A 27575-nucleotide genomic window follows, 5' to 3' on the forward strand; every position below is an offset into this window, starting at 1 on the left:
TTTCCCCTTCCCTTGACCTCCCTTCACCCCCTCCACCCTTCCCTATTTGCAAAGACCTTGTTTCCATTTTGTTCCTCTTCTCATATTTTTTCTTTTCCCTTTTTTCCCTTCTCCTACCCCTCCAAATTCCCTTGCTCTTTTAGACCTTTTCTTCCTGTTACACAATATCAGTTATACATTTTTTAAATTACAATATCAAGATCTAGGAGACATTACCACAGATTTTATAGAATTTAAAAGGATATAGAAAGCATGTTACAAAAATCTGTTTTGAAATAAATTTGACAACTTCTAAGAAGTACCTTGGAAGACAAATTAATGAAACTGACTCTGGAGGAAATATAAAATTTGAATAGCACCTATTAAAGAAAGTATATTCCTAGCTTGAAAACCTACCTATATGACAAGAGCAGGCTCATAAACATTTTAACTGATAAATTATATAAAAAAATTAAAGCAGAAAAAAGAAGGAACACTTCTCCCCTCATTTTAGGAACTCAACATTGTGCTGATCCTAAAACTGGATAAAGATAATAGAGGAAAAAAGTATGAACATAGATAGAAATTTGTTAACAAAACAAACTATTGGAAGTCAGATTGGGCAGGATGTAGAAAGTGGTTTTGTTATAGGGATGGCAGTGTTGGTTCAGCATTGGAAGATCCACCCCCAAAAGTCATCATTTTAACAGAGAAAAGGAAAAAGCCATATGATCCTGTCACTAGTTGGAGAAAAAGGATTGGACTAAATTCTACAGCTGTTCGTGGTAAAAGCTATCAGGAGACTAGAAGTAGAACAGAACCTTCTCAACAGATTAAAGACATGTACTCCATACTTCCCGCAAGCATGCCTTATATAAATGGAGAAGATACAATGCTTTCTCCTTAAGGTGGGCAACAAGGGCAGATATGCTTACTCTTTATCTGTCCATTAAACTTTGAAATCTAGTCCCCACCAAAATAGTCTGGCAATAAAATGATACAACTAGGATAGGACTGGCACGGCAGAAGCAAAATCTTTATACGTAGATGAAATGGTCATCTACAGAGAAAATACTTAGAAATCTCTAGGAGCCCCTAGAATTTGTACTTGAATTTAGCAGGATTAGAAAACACAAGGTATATATAAAAATTCAGGTCTGTGTATACTTGCTATAAATGAAGAATTGGATATTGAGATTTAAAAGTTATGTAGGAATACAAAGGACCTAGAAAAGTTAAAAAAAAAAAAACCAGTGTTGGAAGGCATTTAGTACCTAATTTTAAGACTTCTTCTAAAGCTATAGTAATCAAGGCAGTGTTGGTGTAAGGAAAGACATATAGATCATTGGAATAAAACAGAGAATCTAGAAATAGAACCACACATATATGGTCCACTGAGTTTTGAAAGATTATTTACCATTAGCATTTTATAGAATATAAACTCAATTCAAGAGCTGAGGAAGTGAGAGTGTTTTCAGCAAACGGCACTAGAACACCTGGTATCCATATATAAAAAATTAACCTCAACCCTTTTTTTCCATACATGAAAATAACTTGAAGGGATCTATGAACCTAAATAAGAAAGCCTAAAAGTATAAAACTTTAAGAAGAAATTGTAAGGGAAAATATTTATGAATTCAGGGTAGGCAAGAACTACCTAGGATTCAAAAAACATGATGTATAAAAGAAAAAAACTGATAAATGAGATTCCATTAAAATTTAGAACTTTAAATGACATCATTAAAATGAAAAGTAGTCCTAAAACAGACCATATTTACAATACATATAAACTATGACCAGAATATATAAAGAATTCTTAGAGCTCATTAATAGACAACCCAATTAAAATGTAGACATAAGAAGATGATAAATAGCCAGTATAGCACAAGGAATGGTGTGCAACTCTAGAATCAGAAAAATACTAATCAGTACAATAATAAGATTGAATTCTACACTCATTAGGGAGATGAAGTCAAAAGTTTTAAAAGCCTTGTCATGACTTTTTCTTTTTGTTGGATTCTCCCCCTTTGTGTTTAATTTGTCACGCCCAATGGATTCATTCTGCTGGGTTTCCTGGGGTTGTGATCCTCATTATCTTTTCCTAGGGTATTGTCTAAAATTTTTTGGAGTGCTGGTTTGGTATTCATGAAGTTCCTGAGGTGCTCTTTATCATGAAAGTATCTTATTTCTCCATCCATTTTGAAAGATAGTTTTGCAGGGTACATCAATCTGGGTTGGAGGCTGTTTTCCTTTAGGGCTTGAAATACATCACTCCAAGCTCTTCTTGCCTTGAGGGTTTGCATTGAGAAGTCTGCTGTGATTCTGATGGGCTTTCCTTTGTATGTGATTTGTTTCTTTTCTCTCACTGCTTGTAGAATTTTGTTCTTCTGTTGGATTTCTGGAATCCTAACTATTATATGCCTATGTGTAGATTTTTTTTGATTAAGGCTAGCTGGAGTCCTATATGACTCACTTATCTGTATGTCAAGTTCTTTTTCCCTCCTTGGGAAGTTTTCTGCCATCACTTCTGTGAACAGTTTTTTTATGTCATCTGCACTCTCTCCTGTTTCTTCATTGACTCCAATCAGTCTTATGTTATTCTTCTTTGCATCGTCTAGCAGCTGCTGGATTGATTTCTCATGTTTCCTTACAATTTTAAAGCAATTTTTCTTTTCCTGGTCACTAATTGCAATCTTATCTTCTATATGTGAAATTCTATCCTCACATTGGTTCATTCTGCTGTGCAGACTTTCGATGGAGTTTTTAATCTCTTGGAAATCTGTTTGTGTCTGTTTTATGGATTCCATTTGTTTCCTATGTTGGGATTCCATCATGTTCCTCAGATCCTCTATTTTTTTTTATCTGTGTCCTCTCTAGATTTATTAATCATGTCTTGCACCATGAGCAAAATCTTTGCTGTTATCTGAGTAATTATTTCTGATTTCATTTTTCCCAGATCCTCTTTTGTTGCCAGTTCAGAGAGTCCAGGTGGTTGAGTATCAGATTGTTCCATCTCGTTTCCCTTTGGGGTTGCTGTAGGTGATCTGGAACTCTGTTTTTGAGGCTTGCTTATGTGTTTTCTCATTTCCACGCGGGGGGGGGGGGCGTGGTTTTGGTGCCCATGTGACTCACCTTCCCTAGGGAGCTTCCTTCCGGGTGCTGGGACTGGCTCACCTTCTCTGCCCTAAGAGGTGGGATGGCAGCAGGGGAGCTTCCTTCCAGGTGCTGGGATCAGCTGAGCTTCTCTGCCCTAGGAGCCTGGGATGGAGGTGGGGACCTTCCTTCCGGGTTCTGGGACCGGCTGAGCTTCTCTGCCCTTTGGGCCGGGAGCTGCGGGACTCAGTACCATGGTCTGGTGATCCGGTATCCTCTGCGTCTTTGTAATCTGTATCTTATCTATCTTTAAACACAAGGCACCAGTATTTTGACACTGGCTTTCATAGGACATTGGGCTGTGATGACTTTTACATTCTCATTTTTACTTTTCTGTACTTAACAAATGCTCTACAACTTGTGTCTATTAGTTTGTAAATAGAAAACATTGCAAATACAGAAAGTTCCAGGCCTATATGATCTTTAGGACCCTTCAAGGGCTGATATTCTAAGACTCACCCATGGATATTTACAGAATAACCTGTTAAGAACCTTGCTGGGAAGATGCAAGGGGATAGATGAGAAGCATCATTTAGCCCTTGGACCCTATATACACCTATGACAGTGGCCGAGGAAGACCGAGGCCCTGCATCTTCCCAGAGAAAGAGAAGAATTCAAAGGCCCCGAATAGGGGTCTCTTATTTACTGCTGACCGCACACATGAGACAGGCAGTAAATGTGTGCTGAATGGCTGAGTGAATGAATGCCTTGGCACCAACAGACACCTGAGCACTATGTGCCAGGCAGTATGAAGAACTGTAAGAGATGCTTCTTCCTCTAACCTTTAAAACAGGAAACTTACAACAGATAAAATATTTCACTTGCAATAAGCATGTGAAGGACTATGTGATCCTTCCAGTAACTCAAGGAAAGCAAATTAAAACTGGTGTGAAATTCTTTTCACCTAGCCAATGGGCACATATTTCTAAATTTAATAGTGTTAAGTGTAATCACCCCTCAAGATCTGTGGGGGATTTGTTTTTGTAATCCCCACCGATACCAAAATCCATGAATGCTCAAGTCCCTTACACAGCATTTGTGTATAACCTATGTGAATTTCCCATATATTTTAAGTCATCTCTTGATGACTTAAACTCTTGATGGCTTAAACTACTTGACACAATGCATATATAAATATAGTTTTACTACATTTTTATATATAAATAGTTGTATATAAATAATTGTTTTACTGTATTTTTTAGGTAATAGTGACAAGAGAAAAAAGTCTATACATGTTCAGTGCAGATAAATTTTTTTCTAGATATTTTTTATTCTCAAGTAGTTCAATCCTTGGACACAACTTGGAGATACAGGGGCTGGTTGTATTGGTGAAGATGTGAGAATCAGCTACTCACATATAGGTGGTGAATACATAAATTGGTATACATATATACTGGAAAAAAAGTGTGCAATACATTATATATCATGATCTTAAGATGATAGAAACCCTTTATCATGGAATTTTGACTTGGAGGTCTGGTATTTATTTTAGAGAAAAAATCAGAAATGTGCCAACATTTTACGTAAAGAATATTAATGAAGCAACATTTATGTAACCTGAGCTTCCTTAGCTTTCCCTGCCCCAGGCTAAAAATGAACAACTTTAATGCTGATACACAAATGTTTGGCTCAGGGCCCTCACTGCAGAGCTTTCAGTCTCCCACAGATATTTCTGGGGGTTTTTAGGAAGAACCCCATGGGTTCAAGCCCTCTTTGTTCTGCCCTGCTTGCTGGTTCTTCTGCCTAAAAGCCACATACATAGGGAAAGGGACTGATATTTGCATGTGCCTTCCAGATCCACTCTTCACTCTGTACCCTAAAAGCAGGCTCCTGTTTGTTTATCAGTTGGTTTAAGCCAGAGGAGATTAGGTGATCTGGGATGGGGCCCCAGGGGAGTGAGATCAGTTATTCACTCCCCAGTGCCTCTTGAAGGTCTCCTCCAGCTAGGGGCACCCCTTTCAAGGAGAATCTCCTGCTGATGCTGGGCATAGTTCTCCTTCCCTCAGCTCTTAGCCCAATATTGCCAGCTCCTAGGGTAGTGCATTATTCTCTGTGGTTCCGGATATCCTTTCCAGAGTCAATAGTTCCCAATAGCAACTCAGGTTTCCAAATTTGAATGTGTCCTCTGCAGTGGTGTGCTGGTAAACCAGCTCTAAGAAAAGAAGGAAGAAAGGAAAAGAAAAGAAAACAGAAGAGAAGAAAAGAAAGGAAAGGAAAGGAAAAAGCAAAGAAAATGAAAAGCCCTCTGACTTGTATTGGCTGCATGTTTCTAGGTACAAAGGTGTCAATACTCCCACTCCTATTGTGGACTTCCAGCTCGTGGTGCTTTATCACCTGGCTTGCAGAGGCTCTCACAAAGCCAATGGGTTCCAACTCCAGCACTCTCAAGGACCCTGACCAAGGCTGGAATCTCTGCCACTACTTCTGCTGCAGCTGGCTTAAGTGACGACAAAGATTCCCTGTCTGTAGGAGCCACTGCCCAACGCTATAGACAAACAGAAGTGGAAAAAAATCATTGTGTTGCTTGAGTCCAAAAGTAGTACTGTTTATGTCCAAGTCCCCACAAGCCATGCTGTGAAAAGAATTCCTTCAGCTTCCAGCTACAATTGTGTCTCTCTGTCTCTGTCTCTCTTTCTCTCTTTCTCGTCGAGTCTCAAATTGGGCTGAGGAAGGGCTAGAAGTTGCACATTGCTATGATTCAAATATGGTTTGAGTGTATCTTCCAAAGGTCATGGAACCTAAAAGAGGTGGAGGATGGTAGGAGGTAATGAGGCCACTGGAGGTACCACAGGGCTGGGGTGGTGGTGGGAGGAAGAGATTAATGCTGTTTTTATAGAACCCCAGTTAGTTCCCCTAGGGCAGGTTGTTGTAAAAAGCAGTGAGCCTGGCCCCCGAATCTCTCTAGCTTTCTTTCTGACCATGAGATCTCTCCCTCTCACATAGACTGTAGCCATAATGCCATCCATCATGGAGTGACACACCTCAGACCAAAGAAACATGCCCACTCAATCTTAGATTGTCAGCCCACAAAACTGTGAGCTACATAAACCTCTTTTCTTTGTAAGTTCTCAAGCTCAAGTATTTTGTTAGAGCAACAAAACATGGACAGACATTCACCTATTGCCATCTTCTACTTCTATGGCTGTCTCATCTTTATTCCTAAGTCTAATTACCCAACTCTCTTCTTACAGATCCAATCTCCCTTATTCCTGTTGTTCATGAAAAATGACATCTAAGTAGGCATGTCGTTCAGAGATGGAGAGTGAAACAAGTCTTCTGACTTGCACTAAACACAAGCAACCATCTTTGTTCCTACATATCCACCAACATAGCAGTGAGGAAATAAGTGTGTTAGAGGTTAGCTATATAATGGAATCTGTACACCCTCCCTAGAAAAATGTTTTATGGCATAGGAAAATGATTCTAATAATTTGTGACACGAAAAAGCAGAAGATCCTTTTTCCAATCAAACCACCGCCATAACAAAACTCCAAGAATCTTGGTTTATTCCTCCAAGTGATCAAGATGTGACAGTAAGTAAGAACAGTTACAGTCTTGGTCTTACAGAGCTCACACCCTGGTGGGGAGATGTAACAGTAATGGGGGATATATGTGGATAATGTTCTTCTTATACAGAGAAGTCCTCAAAGGGGAATGGGTGTGGTGCTACAGACACATTGAAGCAAGCTGACCTGCCCTAGATTGGGGAGAATCGCGATGAGAGAGATGAGGGAAGGAAGGTCCTAAGACTGAGACCAGACAACAAGGAAGAGGACTAGGAAAATGTGCACAGTGGAAGCAAAGGGGGTCCTTTACTAGAGTCTAGAAAAACACATGTCCCTCTTACCCCAAGTGACAAGGCTACCATCATGTCTCATCTTCTTCCTGTACTTCTTATATTGTCCAACCTTTCCACAGAGCTGGGAAGATATTGAAAAAAGGAACAGACATTTAAAAAAAAAAGACTTAATGACACAGATGGACAGCCATGCTCTTCATTTATGTTCCTTCTTGTTCCAAAGACAGTGTTCAAGCTGCTTACAATTCTGTCAATGATATTATAGGCTAAAACATCTGGACATTAAGGAAGAAAACTGAGGCTGAGGGAAATATGGTGAAAAGAGGCTGAGAGAGAAAGGAGTGAGGTATCCATCCCTTCACAGAGTAATAAAGGACCTCTTTGCCTTGTCTTGTCTTGTCATTTAACTCTAACATTCACATTTACTTTTGCTGTTATTATACTTTGTCTTCTCAACACTACTGAAAAAATCTTCCATTGTTTTTCTTTTTGGTACCGGGGATCCAACTCTGGTCCTTGCGCTTGCGAGGCAGGTGGTGGAACCACTGAGCTAAATCCCTGGCCTCTTCCACTGTTATTTGCTCAGGTTTTATAACAGTGATCCCCTCTTGTCCACGGGGAATATGTTCCAAGTCCCCCAGCAGATGCCTAAAACCACAAATAGTGCTAAACTCTATACACATTGTTTTTTCCTATATATATATATGTAGGCAAATTTAAGCCATAAACTAGGCACAGAAAATATTAACAATAATTAATAATAATAGAACAACTACAATGATACACTTGCTGAAAGTTATTTAAGATTTATGAATTGTTTATGACTATAATTTTGCATGTAATATTTTCAGACCACTGTTGACTGTGGGTAACTGAAACTGCAGACAGCAATCCTGTAGATAAGGGAGATCACGGGACATTCTCTCCCTTAGAAAACATCATTTTCTTTTATGCTTGGTATTTTGAAAGTCAAATATCCTCTCCCCACAAGGAAGAGGCCTCGCTCATTTGCCTCAGTGCAGGAATGTACTCAGAGCCTCAAATGGCAGGTGCTAAAATGTCTGAGTCTCAGCTTCACTAGGCCAGAGAGTGCCTCACTCCCTCTCCTTGCAGCACTCAGCAAATGATACACACTTGGCAGGGCCTCAAGACCCAGATGCCAGTTTGAGTCATGGGGCTTATTATCCCAAGTGTTGATGGGACTGGATATTGATTCAAAAGGGCTTAAATAAATAAATGGATCCATAATCTGGAAAGGCTTACAGATTCAGATGAGGGGGGCTATATAGTAGCTAGAGTCAATGCCATACTGAAATACTGGTTCTCTTGGAAACTGCTTCTAGGGAGTCATGGGGAGACAGAAGGATGGGGATGGGCAGTGGCAGCAACGGGTATGAATGGGTTCAAATCCAGGCCCCATAATATCACGTGCCAGCGTGTGACTTTGGAAGGTCACTGTGTCTTTTGCTCTCAGAAAGAATGAGGCCTTTTGTAGAGGTTATTGAGAGGAGTGTATCTGTATGTATACTTGCATATGTGGCCAGTACTACCCCTTTCTCACAGATAATACTCTCCAAGATCTTCGGTGGATGCCTCAAACTACAGAGTACCAAGCCCTATCTATACTATGTTTTTTCCTATACATATGTACATAGATATCTGTGATAAAGTTTAATTTATAAATTAGGAACAGTAAGATGAACAATAACAAAATAGACGATCATAACAATATACTATAATGAAAGTTATTTAAAACTTATGGATTACTTATTGCTGGAATATTTTATTTAATGTTTTCAGAATAAGAGCAACTGAAAATACAAAAAGTAAAACCTCATATAAGGGAAGACTACTGTCTGACTACATACTGGATGCTTGTATGTATATATTTATATTATGGATATGCACATAGATGTGGCACATTGCAGATGCTCAATAAACAAAAACACCTTCCCATGTCTCTGCCTTTCTGTTCCATTGTGCAGTAGTGTGTGACCTGACACAAGGTTAGATATAGCAATTCTAAACTATTCCCTCATCTTTAACACTCCATATAGTAATGTCAGGCTTTTTAATTCCCACTGGTTTTATACTACCACTATTACCAGTATATTAGTCAGCTTTCTTGTGACTGAGACACAATACCTAACAGCCACAAATTTAAGGAGGAGAGGCCTAATTTGCTCACAGTTTCAGTTCATGATCAGCTGGCTTCAAGGCAGAGACACCATAGCAGAAGGGCAATGGAAGTGCAATGTTGCTTAGTTTGTGGAGGCTGGGAAGCAAAAGAGGGGAAGAGTGCCAGAGCAGCAAGGACAAGGGGCCAGACATAAAGCACAAGGTCATGCCCCTATGACCTACCCACACACACCTAGAAATATATTCCTGCAATCTCTGGGACAGATGCCAAACCCAATCAAGTTGAAACCCCACCCTAACTACCACATTCCACCCCTTTTCAACTTGCTACCCAAACACATCTCCTTAAATCATACTTAATCTCCAGATAAAGACAAAACCAAGTCCATGATTCTGCCTAACATAATACAACTATCCTGCATACAAACAGCAACACAATAATCCCTTCCCCAAAGACTCAACAGTTTCAGCATTTTTTAAAAAATCCAAGAACCAAAGTCTCTTATGAGACTCAAGGCAAGCTCTTAGCTGTGAATCTCTGTAAAAATAAAAGACATGTTACACAATCCCAAGGTACAGTAGCACAGGGTAAACACTCCCAATCCAACAGGGAAGAATAGAGGGAGAGAAAAAAGTTAGACCCAAGCAGGACCAAAATCCAGTAGGGAAAACATTTTACCCTATAGATATAGCCTATAGCTCTATATCCAGTATCCAGTTCACACAGTGGTAAAACATGAGTTCCAATGGTCTTAGGTAGCTCCACCTTTATGACCTTGCTGGTTGCAGCCTAAGGGCCTCTCTCGAGACAGCTCCATTTATATCCTATAGCTTTCCTCAGCAGACATTCCATGTTCCTTGGCATTTCCAATGTGATAGGTGAATGACTATGTCAACTTGAGAGGTCTGGTTAAGAGAAGCTTAGCTAAATGAGCTCAGCAATTCCACACCCTGGAGCATGGGAGATCCACCCTAGGGCAGCTCATTGCTTGGATGTTATCAAGAGGAAATGAGGAAGGTCATGGCTATTTCTGTTCCTTTGGAGGAGCTCCCATTTTTGCCTGCCTTAGATGTCATCTCCTGCCTTAGAGCACAAACTCTTTGGCTTCCAGTGAGCCTTTCAGTACAGACCCATCAGCTTCCTGATATGGACTCACAGGGGACACTGCAGTGAGCTCGACTTTCAACTAAATCCTTCAGTCTCCAGTGTGAAGACAGACCCTCTGGATTCATTCTTATCTGACCCTGTTGGGTGGCCATTGTAAGCCAATCTTGTAAATTCTTATATATATTTATATACTTGTGTTATATCTGTTTCTCTAGTAAATACTGACTGATATACCCAACTTGCTGAGGTCTCCATTGCACTTTCAACTTCACTCTTACAGTTTCATGCACTGCCCTCTTGGGCTCCTTGCCTGGTCTTCTAGGCCTTCCTTTGAAATCTAGGTGGAAGCCTTCCTGACCCCATAACTCCTGAATTGTGCATGTCAGTAAGACCAGCATCACATGGACAATGCTAAGGTCTGCTGTCAGTAAAAGCAGTAGCCAGGCCCCCTTAGATCATGGCTATATTGGACTCTGAATGTCTGGACAGCTGAGCATGGTAAAATGAATCCTAGGAGACCCTTCTCAAACAGAGCTCACACACACTCTTCTCAACAAAACAGTTAAAACTTTTGCACCCTTGAATCTGTAATAGGTGAGGACTTTCTGACTTCTGACATGCTTTCAAGGCATCCTTCTTCTTGTTTCTGTACAAAGTATTTTTCTTTTTTGTTTTTGTTTTTGGGGGTTTTCGATTTTTTGAGACAGGATCTTGCTATGTAGTTTATACTTCAGGTTGGCCTTGAACTGACTATGTAGCCCAGGCTGGCTTCAAACTCAGTCAGCCTTGAACTTGTGGTGATCCTCTTGCCTCAGCCACTGGAGTACTGGGATTACAGGTATGTGCCACCACAACCAGCAGTGCTTGGTTTCTTTTTAATGGTGCTAATCTTTTTAGCAGCCATAACTTCTTTGGCTCCAATTTTATACATGGTTCCTTCTGGGCCAAAATTTAAGTTATTCAGTTTAAGTTTTTCTGCCCTGCCTTTTCCTCTCAATTCTCACTATAAATCTGACTAAAAGCAGCCTGCAGTAAACATCCCACAGCCTGAATTTTAGGCTAATTTGAATTTCCTCCACCATATTAATTAGTCCATTATCCTTAATCTCAGTCTTTCACCAAGTATCAGAACAGAGGCAAAGTGTAAAAAATTTTTAAGCTAGAGTGTAACATACATGGCTGCCAGTCCAACTATCAAGGGAGTTCTCATTCCCAATGGAAACCTCCTAGGCCTGGACTTTACTGTCCGCATTCCTATCAGCATTCTGATCTTCTGAATTCTGATCAGGATTATTTGTCAGACTCTGCTTACTGTATTCTAAGGCTTCTCTAGCCCACTTCTCCAAATCTTTCCCAACTCCTCCCACAGATCAGTTCCAAAGGTTTCTGTCTTAGTTAATTTCTTATCGCTGGGATGCAGTACTTGGAACCTATAAATTAAAGAAGTTCAGATTTATTACGGTTTACTTTGGCCATACTGTAGTCCATAGTCGGCCGGCTCCAAGGCTGAAATAGCATGGTAGGAGGGCCTAGAACACGGGAAAGCTATTCATTTCATGGCAGCCAGGAAAAAGAGAGGGAAGGGAAAAATAGAGAGGGAGATATCCCTTTCCAGTTTATGCCCACAGCGAACTGAGTCTTCCCACCAAGCCTCACCTCCTAACAGCACATTTAGATTTGGATTCATCAATGGATTAATCCACCAATAAGTATAGCACTCCCGTGATCCAATCACCTGCCAAATATCCAACCTCTGAACACATGAGGCTTTGAGGAAACATTCAGATCTAAGCCATAACAGCTTCTAACTATATGATCAGGTAAAGTCACAGCAACAACCCCACTTCTCTAGTAATAATATTTTGTATTAGTCAGCTTTCTTGTCACTGAGACACAATATCTAACAGCCATAACTTAAAGAAGAAGAGGTTTAATTTGCTCACAGTTTCAGTCCATGGTCAGGGGTCTCCAAGGTAGAGACATCACGGTAGAAGGTATGTGGAGAAAAATTGCTTAGTTTGTGAAGGCCTGGAAGCGGGGAATGGAAAGAGTACCAGAGTAGAAGGGGCAAGGGACCAGACACAGACCCCAAGGCCACACCTCCATGACCACCTAGAATTGTGCTCTACCAATCTCTGTGGATGCCAAAACCAATCAAGTTGAAACTCTGCCTTATACAACCAGCCACAACCGCCACAACCAGCAAGCAACATGTCCCCTTTTAAACTACTTACAATGTGTTTTAGTTACTATGACTGGATAACAAATCACCCCAACACATATCCCAATGCATGAAACGTTCATTTATTCCACTCACGGATTTGTGATTTGCAATTTCAGAGAGATTCCAGAGGGGATGGCTTGTCTCTCTTCCATGATGTCTGAGGCCTCTGCTGGGGAACTTAAGACAGGGGACTCTGCAGACTCCTTCACTCCTATGTCTAATGAGATATGCTAAAGTAATTGCTGGCTGAGATCTAAGCTGGGGCTATCACCTGGAACCTGTCATAGCAGTTACAGAGTTCCACCCAGGGTGAAGGAAAAAGGACAGAAATATCCCTCTTGATGGAAGAATGTGGATGTCACATTGTAAAAATAATATATGAGATTCGATATACATTGGTGTCACCATATTTGGAAAGTACAATCTCTACACTACATGGATAGTGTGGGTAGTTTAGATGGGTAGTTGTGTAGCTTTGATGGTCTCTCATTCCTCAAAAAACACAGAAGGTAGTGGTTCACATAGGTGCAGCAGAAGAGCTGGCAGGTGCCAGCTTCTCTCTCTCTTTTTTTTGTTTTTTTGGTACAGGAGATCAAACTCTGGTCCTCGCACTTGCAAGGCAAGTGGCGGAACCACTGAGCTAAATCCTGGCCCCAGCTTCTCTTCTTCTAAGAGAAGACCATTGGGAAATATGCTAGTATTTGTTTATAAATCCCAAATGTGTTACCTTCTCTAAACCCTTTAGTGAATTTTAAGTAAGTAGCCCTTTAGTCATACTTAAAAATGGCACTATGTATCTCTCCCCCAGGGGAGCAGGAGTGACATTTCTGCATTTGTTCATGGTCCCAGAAGGACTGTTCTGGCCCCTGAATAGACCAAGAACCATTCTGACAATCACTGTCGTGGGGATTAATTCCAGATCCCATGTCCCTCACTGTCAGTCTTCCTGTAAGGTCTAAGGTTAGACTACAATATTCCCCTTTGCTGATGCTCATTAGATAGAAAACTGACTCTCCTGTTAGAGTGATTCAATTAGGAAGAGGTCAGGCAGCAGGCACTAAGTGCATGAGAGTGTCAGGGAGGCCTGAATGTCAGCTCTTCCTCCCTGGTCCTCTTGTTGCTTCACAGCAGCTACAGGATGCAGCCCATTTGGCAGGAATGGCTGGGCTGCAGCCACCAGCTGGTGACTGGGCACCTGGAGTGAATTCCAGAACTTCAGGTGGCCAGGGACTATACTATGTAGGTAAAGATGTAAGGTCTTGGAACAGCCCTGGGTCAGGAGAGAGCCCTACTGGGTCAGTAACATTGCCACCTAGAAGGGCCAGCTTTAGCTCTGCCTCCTGCCCAATTACCTAAAGCCTGCAAGCCTCTGTTTCAGCTTCTTCCTCCGATCACCTGGGAAAGTGAAAGATAGACAGCTAACCTCCAGCACCATGCCTGATGCTCAGGGGGGCCTCAAGGATGAGTTTGTTTCTATTGCTGATTTTTAGTTCTAGCAACATCCACTTCACAGATGAGGAAATAGAGGGATGTCTAGAAGCATGTTTTTGCCTACAGACGCTGCTTTTCTCTTGCTGACTGATAGGAACAAATCTGCCTATGCGCCCAAATCGTATTTTAATAGCCTGTGAGAGGTCCCTGGACAAGCCAGCTGTCCTTGGACCTGGCTGGCCAGAAGCAGCAGTGGGGCATTCCATACTCTTAGCTCCAGCTTGGCTGATCCTTAAAAGGTGGGTTCCTTTCCCTTTCCTTAAATTGCTACCATTTCTATTCTGAACATTTTTTTTAAAAAAAACACCAATAACACATGTGAGAAACAGGTCCACAAAGGTGCCATGACTTTCCCAGGGTCACACAGCTTAAAAGTACAAAAGCCAGGAGGGTTTAGCTGCTCCACTGTGGATATACCAGAGTTGAGGAGAAGCCCAGCCCCTCAGGGCTTCATCTCCTCCTCCCTCTCCTAAGACACAAAAGGAAAATCATTTCCTATTCCTGGCTCCTCTGCCTGCCCTGAGAGACCAAGTAAAGAAGAAAAGTTTCTAAATACACCCGGATGGTCTTTTCTGGGTTCTCAACTTGCTTGTATTGTTTGACATTGGTTTTCCCCTGTGACTCTGGGAAATGTGGGTGTGGGGCCTGAACAGTGGCTGCGGTTTATAGGCTGGATACCTGCTCTGCGGAGTTTGTGTTTGTGTCCCGATCCTGTGTGCTCAGACTTGACCATGTTTGGGCATGGAGGCTCAAGCCACAAGAGACCAAAAGCTGCTTCCCTGGAGATGGCTGAGAGGCCAAACTTTCTGCTGCAGCTCTGAAGCCTCTTTTAGGGTGGGGGTAGGAGGCTGGGAAGAAAGAAATCATCCACTTGCTGAAGACCTCCAGGGCAGCAGGCAACTGTAAGTATTGGATCTGTGAGTGCTGGGAAGTAGTTTTCCAAGACTGGGGATTGCAGGGGAGATGGATGGAAAAAGTGGCCTGAGACTAGGTGTGGAAAGGGCAGTGGGAACTCCCTTCTCTTGGGCTGCCAATCGTCTGATTCTGAGCTCCAGAGGGGCCGGTGTCTGGGAACTATGGACTGTCGTTAGTTGAGGGTGGCAAATTGGCCAGGTCACACTGGGAGCTCAGTCCCAGGCCCTCTAGTCCCAGCCTCTAGAATGGCCAAAAGGTAACAGCCTGGAGATAAGGTCCAGTCCTGCCACAGTCAGCCATGCAAGGATGAGGCAATCAATAGGCTTGGCAAGAGTGCTTCACGCTTCTGCTCCCAACTGCCATGGTTTCCTTTGTTAATAATAATAGCTGATACTTATCAAGGGCTTCTTCAGTGATAAATGAGTGATATTCAATACATCACATGGTCTTTATCACAACTCTCTGAGGCAGGTACTCGCATTCCTGTTTACAGTCACATGGTTGCTAAACAGCAAAGCCAGCATTTGATCTCATGTCAGATGATCTCAGACCTCCCCGTTCCCTACACGCCAGCCAACTCTCAGTGTACTCTGTTCCCCATCCATCTAAGGAAGAGGACATCAACCCAACTATCAGATCACTCAGGACTTTTCCTTTGCCTTTTTCCATCTTTCCTAAATCCAGCCCAGACCCAGAGTGACCTTTCTAAATAGGACAACCCACCCTAAAATTACAGAAATATTAGCACCTTTCAAAACTGGGATGTTCTTGGAACTCAACTGAAATCTCCTTCTGTTACTGATGAGACCTATTTCCTCCTGTCTGGGCCTCAGGGATAATAGTGTTTCTCAGGGTTCCTCCTGCCAGAAGGCTTTCGCTGTGGATGTTGAATCCCAACTTCCCATGTAAGTCTTATTTCTCAACAGAATTCCACACATGGGAATGGGTTTAAGAGGATTTATCATGAGCCTACAAACTTATACCCCCAGCACAGGCAACAGATCCAACACGGCATTACAGACTGGTGGGACCTGTACAAGCTGCAGGTGCCAGACCTCTCTATGACCCAGGGGCCTCCTGTTTCCTTCCCTCCAGAGCCCCTGGTACTGGTAAAAGCAGGGCTCCTGCCTTCACCAGCCTTAGGAGTGCCCAGGAGTTTGGCAGGATGCAGGAAGCCATCGGTAGAGCAGGCACCCCCTAGGAAGAGGCTGATTAGCTGGAAGGTGCCCTCCCACAAGGTACCCCAGCAAGTGTGCACCAGCCTTCCCAGGGAGAAGAGTTTTGCTAAGGGCACTATGCCTAGATTCCCAAGAGGTGATTTCCCACTGGGCCCAAATCTATGCCCCGTTGTTCCTGGACCAGATGACAGTGACACTTGGAAGTCCCCAGAAAGGAAGTCACACACATCCAGGTGATCATACTGCTTTACCCATGAATATCTGGATGGGCACCAGATAAAAAATGGGCACCAGATAGAAAATGGTGTGGGTTTCCCATTTCACAAGGAAGAAAACAAAAGGAAAAAGAACAGACCATCTGTCTTCGGCAGGGGAAACGTTTGCCCACCGTGACTCTGTAATGTCTCTATTAGGGAAGATATATCATTATCATTGGGTTCCATCTCTGTCAATCAAAAGGGAGATGGACCAGCCCACCGGAGGTTGTGACAGGGTTCCTGTGGTGTCTGAGCTGGACTGTCCTGGTGGAAGGGAAGAACTGGCTGGGCTGGGGAGGGTGTCAAGGACCTTGGAATGGACATTTGAAACAGTCCAACAGTTAGAAGAGAAAAGAAAAGAAAATAAGGCACTCTGCTAAATATCTCTTTAGGCTAATGCTTGTCTCCCGGACACGCTCTAATTTATAAAGATAATGTGTGTGTTACTTTGGGGACCTGGCAAGGAAAATAAAGTCCTCCCTGATAACTAGCTAAAATCTCTCCTAAAATGGAGGATCAGAGAGAACAAATCCCACAGCCCTGGTATTTTGGGTAGAAATATATTATAGTTACCTTAGATAAACAAAAAATAACCACAAAAATGTTTATAGAGAGGGCCTGGTCAGCTTGCAGAATGCATGGGAAATCTACACTAGGACCTCAGCAGGGCAGCTTTGTGGCCTTGGGTAGCATGGATTGGGGGCTCTTTCTTGAAAAGGTTTGTCCAGATTCATGCTCCTGGGAGTGTTCAGTGGACCTAGTGGGGAAGGATGGGAACCTTTGCTTGCATTGGGTGGGATAAGCCAGGAGGAAAACGAAGGGCTGTAGCCACAAGAAGGGGGCGGGGGGGGGGCAGGCAAGCAACTTCCTTCCACTCCACTTCTGCCCATGGTGGCTTCATCCCTGAAATAAGGAAAAGATTTCTGAGGCATGAAGGGGGCAATCTCTCTTACAGGGATCCTGCCTATAGAGAACCTCCTGGCTCCTCTGGTAATTTCCCTTCCGGGCCCTCTTCCCCTTCTCTGTATGCTGCCCCTAGTCCAACCAGCCTGGAACTGGGACTCTTTCTCTGTAGAACTGTGAAATGATCTAAGTTTCTCTAGGAGATGAGTGACCCAGGAGAAAGTGCACAGCTTGCTCATGTTAATTTCCTGTGGTCGCTGTAACAAATGACCATAGACCTGATGGCCTGAAATAACAGAAATCTACCACCTCACAGTTCTGGAAGCCAAAAGTCCAAAATCACCAAGGGTCCGGGGCTGCACTTCCTCCAGAGGCCCATGGTTCCTTGCTCCTCCAGCTTCTGGTGGCTTTCAACACTCCCTCACTTTTGGCCACATCACTCCAATCTCTCTCCCTGGTTGCATCACCTTCTCTTCGTCTGTTTCTAATCTCTCTTTGCCTCCCTCTTGTAAGGACCTTTGTGACTACATTTATGGTGTACATGCATAATCCAAGATAATCTCCACATCTCAAGATCCTTAATTTAATCATTTCTGCAAAGTTTTGCCATATCTAATAGCATTTACAGTTTCCAGGGATTAGAACATGTATGTTCTTGGGGGACATTCTTGTGCCCATCCTATGCAGTGAGATCTTGGCGTGGCACTTTTTCTCTCTGAGCCACAGGTTTATCGTCTGCAGAACACAGATGGTGACACTTGTCAAAGCTGGTGGGAGGCTTTGGGGGAGGGATGTCATAAAAGCCCTCTGAAAGTTGCAAAGCTCCATGTATAAACAGGAACAGCACTGGCACTGGAGTACGCTCCCCTTTCACCTGTTCTCCCTCTTATGGTTTACCTGCCACTTGGGCTCATCTCACTTCTGTTGCCTCTGTGGCCCTAGAAATGACTGCTACCCTCAGTGGACATGGGGAAGAAGCTGGTGATGGCCCAGAAGCGGGGAGAGACTCGAGCCCTTTGTCTGGGAGTGGCCATGGTGGTGTGTGCTGTCATCACCTACTATATCCTGGGCACAACTGTACTGCCTCTCTACCAGAAAAGGTACTGCACTCCCCTGCCCTGCCCCTGGCTCTCCCTTAAGGCTCTGAGACCCTCAAGGAACTCCAGCCTTCTTCCTACCCCTCTCCTCAACCCTCACCCCAGGCAGGAGGGTAAAAATAATCCTCATTCTGAGGGGCAAGCATTCAAGAGCTGGGAGGGACCTGAGCCCTGGAGTTTGGGAACTGGTGGTAATGGAAGAAGGATCCAGGCAAAGCCCTCAGTGCATGTTTGATCTCAGGAGGAATCGGGGAATCAGAGACTTTGGCAGCTCATCTACATAGTTTTCTCCCTTCTGAAACATCCTGGTTAGGTGTGCATTCATCCTCCTGATGAATATCTCAAGGATGGGGAACTCACTCCCTCCTTGAATACACCATATCATGTTTGGAAGTATCTGCATTGAGCCAATATCTGCTCCTCTGCAATTTTATTCAGGCATCTGGGAGAATGTTCTATGCCCTTGCTCCCTGACATGTCAACCCCTCTGGCTTTTAAAGAAGAGCTACAAAATTCCTGATTCATGTCCTGTTTGGAACACATGTTGAGACTCAACCTGTCCATAGGAGGGTCTCAGACCCTTCCTCTGGGTGGGGTATCCCAGGGGGAAAGTAAAGGGCTGCAGCCATGTTCCTCTGGTCACATTCTAGCTGACCCTATGATTCCTCCCTGTGCCCTGTCCTGTCTGGCAATCGGTCTTTTGTACAATAAATGTGGAATGAGTCACAATTGTCTTGATCATGTGTTGATGAGCCTGTCAGCTTCTCCTGGCTGCACTGCCCTCACTTTTTACAACCCTGGAGTGATGCCATGCTGGAATCTTGCCCATGTGAGGCACTGCTCAGAGCTGCTGTGAGCCTCCCACATTATCTCCACATTAAACTGCATCCCTCCGGCCTCCCCACCTCCACACAAAACAAGCCCCTCCTGAAACTGCTCTTTTCTGGAGAAACAGCACAGACTGTGGAGCCACTCAGACCAACCCTTAAGTCCTGAGGGGCTCCAGAAAAGTTGTTTGGCCTAGCTGATATTCTATCCACCTCTGCAAGATGAAGATGTGAATGAGTCTTGGGCCTGGCTGCATATCAGAACCACGTTGGGGAGCTTTAAAAAAGAAAACATCCAAAACTACATGAGAAATTCATTGTGGCTTGGACAAGAGAATCTTTTTAAAAGTTGAGTTTTTGAGTGAGTAGTCAAGGTCAAGAACCACTTATGTAGATGACGTTCAAGATCCTGACCAACTCTGATACTCTGATCCCAAACTTCCTCCCTGTGGCCGAGGACTCTGAAGTCCTGAATCTTTAGGGCTGCATGCTTATGGCAAGATGAGGATCCTAGCCCTGGGTCTCTCTAAAGACTTCTCAGGGATCTGAGACTTAGACTGAGTGCTCTTTGTGTGTCAATGTAGTTCTAAAATGTCTCTCTACATGTACACGTGTGTGTGTGTTTTCTCTAGTGTGTGGACCCAGGAATCCACCTGCCACCTGATTGAGACCAACATCAGGGACCAGGAGGAGCTGGAGGGCAAGAAGGTGCCCCAGTATCCATGCCTGTGGGTCAACGTATCAGCTGTGGGCAGGTGGGCTGTACTGTACCACACTGAGGACACTCGGGACCAGAACCAGCAGGTACGGAACTGGAAGAAGGGTATGTGAGCCTGGCCCTATGTATGTCTCCAAGGCTGAGAAAGATTAACAAACTTGAGCAAGGTATTGCTGCTGGCATGAGATCAAGCCAGAGACCTGGGTTTGAATTTGCCACTAGGACAGGCCACTTGGTTCCTGGGAGCCTCATGTTCCATCTTTGTCAAATGGACATGAATGCTGCATCAGAAAGTGCTGTGATGAAGTGAGGGACACTGAGTAATGTGTCAGCTTGGTGTCAGGTGGGTAGTGGGAGCTCAGAGCAGAAGCAGTGGTTATAGTGTAGTGTCGTTATGTCTGTTCCATCCATGGAGTCAAACCAGAGGCCAGGCCCAGAGCCAGCCCCACAGATGGGACCCCAGGAGTCCCCAGGGAGCCAGGGACCTCGACTGCAGCAACCTCTACAGACAAATGTTTAAGAGGTTTTCCCACGCTATCTCTCAGCATCCCACCCTCCCTATCCAGAAAAAAAAAAAAAATCATCACAGCCCTCCTAAAGGAAAGACAAAGTGCCTCAGTTTTCTTCCTTCCCTCCTTTCTTCCTTCTTCCCTCCCTCCCTACCTCCAACCTCTGTTCTCTTTTCTTCTCCTCCTTCTTCCCCCTTCCTCCTCCTCCCACCTATTCCTCCTTTTCCTTCCTTTCTTCTCTTCCAGTCCTCCTTGTCTCTTGACTAGCCTACCCTTGCTTCCTTCCTTCCTTTTTTCCCTCTTTATCTCTTTCCTTCCTCCCTTCTTCCTTCCTTTCTTTCTTCCCTTCTTTTCCACTGCCACCTCTCCTCCCCTCCTTTGCCTTCTTTTTCCTTCCTTCCTTCCTTCCATTCATTTGTTCAACAGCACATCCCACATCAGGGCTGTGGGATTCAGGAGAAAAGCATTCATAGCTGGACAATACCTAGTGGGAAAGGACAGGCGACACAGAGAGTTAGTTACTGGGGTTAAGTGAGAAGCCATGTTCTCCAGATAGTGAGGCAAGTTCTCAGAAAGGCGTTGGGTTATGCTTTTTAAGTCAGGCAGGCCCTAGATGCACAGGGTCTGGGAGGAGGAACCCTCACAGGTGGGCCCTGGAACAGGTGTGGTGGAGAGAAGGGCTGAGGAGAGGCAGGATTGGAAGGCTGATTACAGAAAACAACAGCTGGTGGGGTTCATGTAGCTGGAACAGGCATCAAGGGTAGTCTGAGGGCTATCTGCAAAGTACTTCAGCTATTCAACTGCAGAATTAAACGTCAGGTTGTGAGCCCTGGCTGTCTTAGCTCTGGCTGTGCATGAGACCCCCCCAGGAACCCCCAGGGGTTGGTGCTTAACAAAAGCAGACTCCTGCACAAGACCAACTGAAGTAGAACATCAGGGCATGGATCAGTTTATAGAGGTCCCCCAGTGATTCTAAGGTTGGACATTACTGCTGTGAGCAACCAAAGCACTGAGGTATGATCAGAGGGTGCCGGGAGACTGAGCCAGCAGCCTATGGGTTCACTTACTGGACAGACACAGACTTGCACCATGGATGAATGAAAACAGAATTGTGTGATGGGATGGGAAAGGCTAGGGCGCATGGGGTGGGGGTAGAGGTTGCAGGATCTCAACAGGATAGAGCAGTCAGGGAGAAGCAGGTCTGGGCAGTGCACAGGGATCAGACATGCTCTGTCACCACTGCAAGCTGCAGCCTGACCCCAGGAAGGCAGCCTCAGAACCCACCTACAAGAATTAGCTCCTATGGCTGGACCCTGCCTCCTTTCTGGCAGTCAGTGTCCCAGGAACAAGGAACACATTTTCAGGGTAAGCAGATGGGACGCTCACTGGTGCCCTTCTTGAGTGTGAGGGGGCTGGGGGGCAGGCTGGCTTGCACGCTGTCTCCTGATACTGAGGCTGCCACTCAGAGGACCCAGAGTGCAGTTTGTCTCACAAACGAGCTTCAGCAGCATGAAGAGCCTTCCTCTTGTGTAGGAGGGAGGCACTGGGACCAATGCTGTCCTCTCTTCTGAGTCATAGCACCCAGCACCACCAGCATTAGTGCTAATGAGGCTTTGCGTAAAGTGCAAGTGCCCTTCACAGTTTGGCTGAGATGCTGGCTGGTGGTCAGCTGCTCCCTCCACCTTACCTCAGCACAGGGGTGCAGGGAGCCAGCTCCATGTCAGCTAGTGGTCTGCTGTAAAGGTGTGAAAGGGCAGGCAAGGCTGCCTCATTTGGTCTCCTGCTCTGAGGAATAGGCGACAGTTTGCTCTCAGGTTCTGCCCCAAGTCTTAGCCTGAAGAAGGCAAGCTGAATCCTTTCCATTGTCCATGCTGAGGACAGTGAAGATTTAGGGTTTGGGAAGAAAGCTGAATCACTTCAGATTATCCAAGTACTGTAACTCAGGGATCTCTGGGCCTTGGGCAGGGTGAGGGGGTGCAAGCAGCCTCAGGCCTCTGTGGGTGCCCGTGAGGAGTGAATCCTAGCATCTTGTCACACAGGTCAGCATTAAGTACCCAGAGAAACACCAAACAGGGAAACGGGCCCCTGGTGTGGGCAGAAGACCCTACTTCAGATCTCATCCGTAGACCACTCTTTAATAAAAGAGAGAAGCAGCTGTCACCAATTTATAGATATATTGATAATATCATTAGTCATGATACTAACAACATCTTCCATTTTTGAGGACTCAACTTGTGTAGGGCTCTGTACTAAGTGTGTTACATGAATCATTTAGTTTAATCTCCAGGACAGTTCTGCCAGGCAGGCACCCTCACCAACCCATTTTACAAGGCTCACATTGGTTGTGGCAGTTGCCAAGGACAAACAACTCAGAGCTAGTAGCTGAATATACCTTTGCTGAATGGATAGTTACCCAAGGTCATGGTCAAAGGCATTGAGGACACTCAGGCCAGACCATCTAGCACTAAGCTTGGGACTGCACCACGTGCTCCTGAACACTTCACCATGCCTAAGAGCTCTAAATGCCATATTCCTCAAAAGTCAGCTTCTCCTCAGCCTCAGGTGCTCCCAGGCTGGATGGGGACCTGAGGCTGAATGTAGTTGCCCCATTTCCCAGATGGTTAGAAACACAATACAAGCAATCTCTATGCTATGGGACTGAGCATCATTGGGGCAGGCAGCTCTGGATTGGAGACGTAATTCAAATCCAGGGAGTCACTGAGGCCTGGAGAGAAGTAGTCTCAATATGTGCCATTTAGGTTTCATTTACATATTTTATCTTGGAAAATGGTTTCACACCGGTGGTGGTCCTCAAACTTCAGTGCCTGAAGGAAACATGTATCCCTGGGTCCATGCTCAGCAATTCTGATGGTAGGAACTTAGGCTAGTGAGCAGCCTCCAAGTTTTCTTTGTCCAGTGGGGACAACACTTGCAAAATGTTTCCCAGAGGGTCACATAAATTGTAGTCAGGCCCTGAGGCATAAAACCAAGGTCTCTATTTCCTGCATTCTTTGAAGAACTTTCCAGCTGGGTCTCATTAGAACTGGCCAGAAGCTTCCTAATAACAATGATCAGTGTCAGAATTAAACATATATCATGCTCTGCCTGCCCAAGGCTCTTTTCAACCCATTCTCTCTTTCTTTTGGATCCTAGTGTCAAAATACTGGCTTGCCAACATATTTTGTTTGGCTCAAACAGGGTTAGACTTCAAAGACTTTTCAATGTGAATTGCTGCCAACATTTTTAAATTGTGAGAGTTTATGTTAAAATCTGGCTTTCTGACTTTCCTTGACTTATCAACAAGCTACTAAAGATCTTCTGGATGGTCCATATCCATGGTTCTGATGGAGTGGTGACTGCCGGTCTGGATGCAGCTGGCTCTATCCTTTTCACAACACCACTACTTCCTGACAATCCTGTCCTGCACAAGGCAGAGCCAGTCCACACTTTTCAGCTCCTCACTGCCTGGCTTGCTTCACTTGCTGATATTACCTGCATAAACCCTGTAGGCAATTCAGCCCATGACTTCTGTCCAGAATCCAAATACAGAGCCCATTAGCCCTTTGGCTTGTGTCACTCATTGGTTTCCTTTAGATAGTTATGTACAAATACTTCTTTAATAATGTCCTTTGAAAGTGATATTGCTTCTAATCCATTTAAGTGATAAAGGTATGAAGGCCCAGAGAGGGTAAACAACTTGTCTATGATTCTACAGCCAGTAGAAGCAGAACCCTGCTCCAACATTGTATCTAGGCATGTGGCATGCATGCACCAAGTGGCTGTCCAGCCCCCTTCTACACTTCTCACACTGAACATGCCTTGCAGGATTGTGCAGTGCACAAACAGAAGTCCCAAGATCTATCCATAGGCTGATCCTAAAGCCAGCATTTATCTTTACTCCATCCCAAGCCCTCATTTTTGGGCCTTAAAAACAAAGATTTCCAAATGCATGAGTGCTCTTGCTTCTCCCCCACAGTGCTCCTACATCCCAGTCAGCCTGGAAAATTACCAGATGGCCCGGGCTGATGTGGAGAAGGTCAGAGCCAATTTCCTCCAGCAAAAGGTTTTCTACTGCTTCTCCACGACTCGGGAAAATGAGACGAGCGTTCTGTACCGGCGCCTCTATGGGCCCCAAGCCCTCCTTTTCTCCCTCTTCTGGCCCACCTTCCTGCTAACCGGAGGCCTCCTCATTATTGCCATGGTAAAGCTCAACCGTTCTCTCTCCATCCTGGCGGCCCAGAGGTAGACTGATCTGTATCATGCCCTGTGAGCGTGGGTCACAGAGGACTGGGTGAGTCCCGGGGGCTGTTCCCAACTTGAACACCCATCCCTCCTTCTCTGTCCTCCCATTCACCCCTCCAAACCATCCTGTCCTCTGTTGCATGGTTGACATTTGGGAAATCTATTAAGTAATTTCCTGCTCGAGAATGTGCAGTGGCACCCTAGTGCCTCAGAGGGGAAGCCAGCCAGTTACACCTCTCCATTATCTGCCCTCACTCACTCAGCTTGTCCCTGTTTCCTACTGTGTCACCAAGGCTGCCTAACCTATCCAGGAAACTCTCCTTAGCAAACTATAGTTCCTTCTTTTAATTCCACAATAAACACAGTATCAGCTCCCATTTACAGGGCACACTTAGTATACTGCTTTTCTTTTTAGGATGCTAAGTCTTATATATATTTTTATTCCAATATTTTAAAATACTGTTGTTCCTCATTATTCACAGGGAACGAGTTTCAAGACCCCCCTCTGATGCCAAACTCTGCAAATGCTCAAGTCCCTGATAGAAAATAGCATCATATTTATATATAACCTTTGCACATTCTCACATATGCTTTAAATCATCTCTAGATGATGTATAATACCCAGTACAATTTAAATGCTATATAAATAGTTGCAATACTATATTATTTAGGGACTAATAAGAAGAAAAATGTCTGTCTATGTTCAGCACAGATGCAATTTTTTCCCCAAATATTTTCAATCTGCTGTTGATTGTATCCACTGTTGTGGAACCTACTGACTACATACACAGAGTAATAAAATAAGCAAATAAACCAGCGCGTAACAATGTTAACAGTAGCATGGTGGTTAGTTTTAATTTTCTTCCTTATCTCTCCCTTTTTGGGGTACATTTTCAATTTTCAACAATAGGAAGACTTTATGTTGTTTTGTTTGTTTTCAATCAGAAAAGCAAAAGGAAGTATTCTCTGGGAAAAGTTAAAAGGGGGACTTGTTCTCCCAAAGGAAATGGGAATGTGGTGGGAAAAGGATTTTTTTTCCCGAGCCAGGCTGTTGAGGACACAATTTTAAGAACACTGGATGGAGGGGAACCCAGACACAGAAGGACTTACATCTGGTACTAAGGCTGCTAGAGAAACTGTCAGACCTGAAAGGGCACAACTGGAGGAAGTATGGCCACTATCATGGCCACTGCTGTGATTTGAATGTGTCCTCCAAAAGTTCTTGTCTTAGAAACTTAATTTCCAAATGAATATGTTCATGATATTGAAGGTGAGACCTTTGGGAAATAATTAGAATTAGATGAGGTCATGAAGGTGGGGCCCTCTTGAGGGCATTAGTGGCTTTAAAGAAGAGGAAGAGGAACCTGAGCTAGCAAGCTTTTTCTGTCTCACCATGTGATGCCCTCAGCCATGTTATGATACAATAAGAAGGCCCCATCAGATGCTGAGCAGATGCCAGTGCCATGCTCTTGGACTTCCCAGCTTCCTGAACAGCAAGAAATAAAATTTTTTTCTTTATAAATTTATCAATCTCAGGTATTCAGTTATAGCAACAGAAAATGAACTAAGACACATTCTAACAAGTTGTCTTAAGAACAGTTACCCTTAAACTATGGCCCTGGAGCAGCAGCATCAAGATCTCATGGAGATCTGTGAGGCATGTGTGGCCTTGGGACCTTGTGCAGGTCCTTCAAAGCTAGTGACCTCATGGGGCAAGGGGATAATGCTCTATGTTTTAACAATGGCTGCAGGGGATTGGCACACATTAAGCATGAAAACTACTGGTTTAAGAAATAAGTTCTCTGTGACCAGGCTTTTCAAAGTAAGTAACTATTTCCAAGGACAGGTTCTGGGCTGGGTATGAAATTAGACTGGTATCTCTGAAGTTCTCTCCACTGCTGTAACTCTAAGATGCAGCACTTAGGTTTGAGTCCTGTCTCTATTACTGCTAGATTTCAACTTCCTGATTCTTATTTCTCTCATCTACAAAAGTATTCCTTCTATTGGGAAGTTGGGAGGACTGAATGAAAGTTTGGCACATAGCAGGTAATCACACTGAAAGTTACAATTTAGTAACAGAAAGTCATGAATACCCTAAAACCTCTGGGAGAAGGTTCTAAGTATAATGTTAATTAGCATTTATTGGTGCTTACTACATTTATTGGGCACTGTTCTAAGCACAGTAGTTTGTCTTGTAAAAATTCAATGAGGTATTATTGAACCCAGCTCATATTTGAAGAGAAGCAATACAGAACAGTGGTTAAGTATGTGGACTTGGTAGCACTCATCTTGGTTCAAGTATACAACCTTGCCATCAATAACCAGTGATTTTGGGCAAATAACCTTTCTATGCCTTAATCTCTTCATTAGCAAAACAATAAAAAGAGTTACTGATGTTAAATAAGTTACTACATAAAATTCCTAGAATAGTGGATGATACATGGTGTTTGCTATAGTTTGGATCTGGAGCATGCCTCAAAGGCCAGTGGGTTAAATGCTTGGTCCACAATATGGCATTCTTGAATGGTGATGGGACCTTTGAGAAGGGGAGCCTAGTGGGAAGTTTTGAGATCACTGGGGGCATACATTTGAAGGGATCTGGGGTGGGGGGATGTCCTTTCCTCTCTTTTTCTCTTTCGCTCCTTGGTCATGAGGTGAGAAGTTTTTCCCTGCCATGTGCTCACCCCATGATGTGTTGTCTCACCACAGGCCCAAAACAGTGGAGTCAACTGATCATGGACTGAAAACTGCAAGCCAAAGTAAAGCTTTTCTCCAAATAAGTTAGTTATCTCGATCTTTGTAATAGTAATAGAAAGCTGACTAGCATAATGCTATATAAGATACTATAAAGAGTTGCATCTATAAGAGGAGATGGCTAAGGCCATCCACCTAGAAAAGAAGGAGCTAGGAATCAGGGCTGTGTGATTCCAGGGCCTGGCATCTCAACCACAATACTCACACAGACCCAGCTGAAAGGCCAAGGGATACAGCTACTCAAAGCTACAGGACCAGGTAAGGATGGCACTACATCACTGC

The 27575-nt window shown here is 44.0% G+C and overlaps 2 protein-coding genes across 3 annotated transcripts in view; one reads left to right on the forward strand and one right to left on the reverse strand.

Annotated features, from left to right (window-relative positions):
* The window catches only part of Kcnip1 (potassium voltage-gated channel interacting protein 1), a 369324-nt gene that overhangs the window by 312485 nt on the left and 29264 nt on the right, over window positions 1–27575 (reverse strand). The window lies entirely within an intron of this gene.
* On the forward strand, window positions 14388–25372 carry Kcnmb1 (potassium calcium-activated channel subfamily M regulatory beta subunit 1). Its single transcript, XM_004836390.3, has 5 exons — window positions 14388–14795; window positions 18089–18246; window positions 19703–19874; window positions 24274–24588; window positions 25022–25372. The coding sequence occupies exons 2-4, from the start codon at window positions 18113–18115 to the stop codon at window positions 24541–24543; spliced, it is 576 nt and encodes a 191-aa protein (XP_004836447.2). The 5' UTR covers window positions 14388–14795; window positions 18089–18112; the 3' UTR covers window positions 24544–24588; window positions 25022–25372.

The sequence above is a fragment of the Heterocephalus glaber genome, unplaced genomic scaffold (assembly GCF_053883595.1).
Source record: "Heterocephalus glaber isolate CG9 unplaced genomic scaffold, H.glaber_assembly_v1.0 deba00001606, whole genome shotgun sequence".
NCBI lineage: Eukaryota > Metazoa > Chordata > Mammalia > Rodentia > Bathyergidae > Heterocephalus > Heterocephalus glaber.

Coding starts and splice junctions, on each gene's coding strand:
- Kcnmb1 (XM_004836390.3), top strand. CDS start 18,113: ATGGGGAAGAAGCTGGTGATGGCCCAGAAGCGGGGAGAGACTCGAGCC. Junction 18,247..19,702: donor CTGCCTCTCTACCAGAAAAG/GTACTGCACTCC, acceptor TGTTTTCTCTAG/TGTGTGGACCCAGGAATCCA. Junction 19,875..24,273: donor CTCGGGACCAGAACCAGCAG/GTACGGAACTGG, acceptor TCTCCCCCACAG/TGCTCCTACATCCCAGTCAG.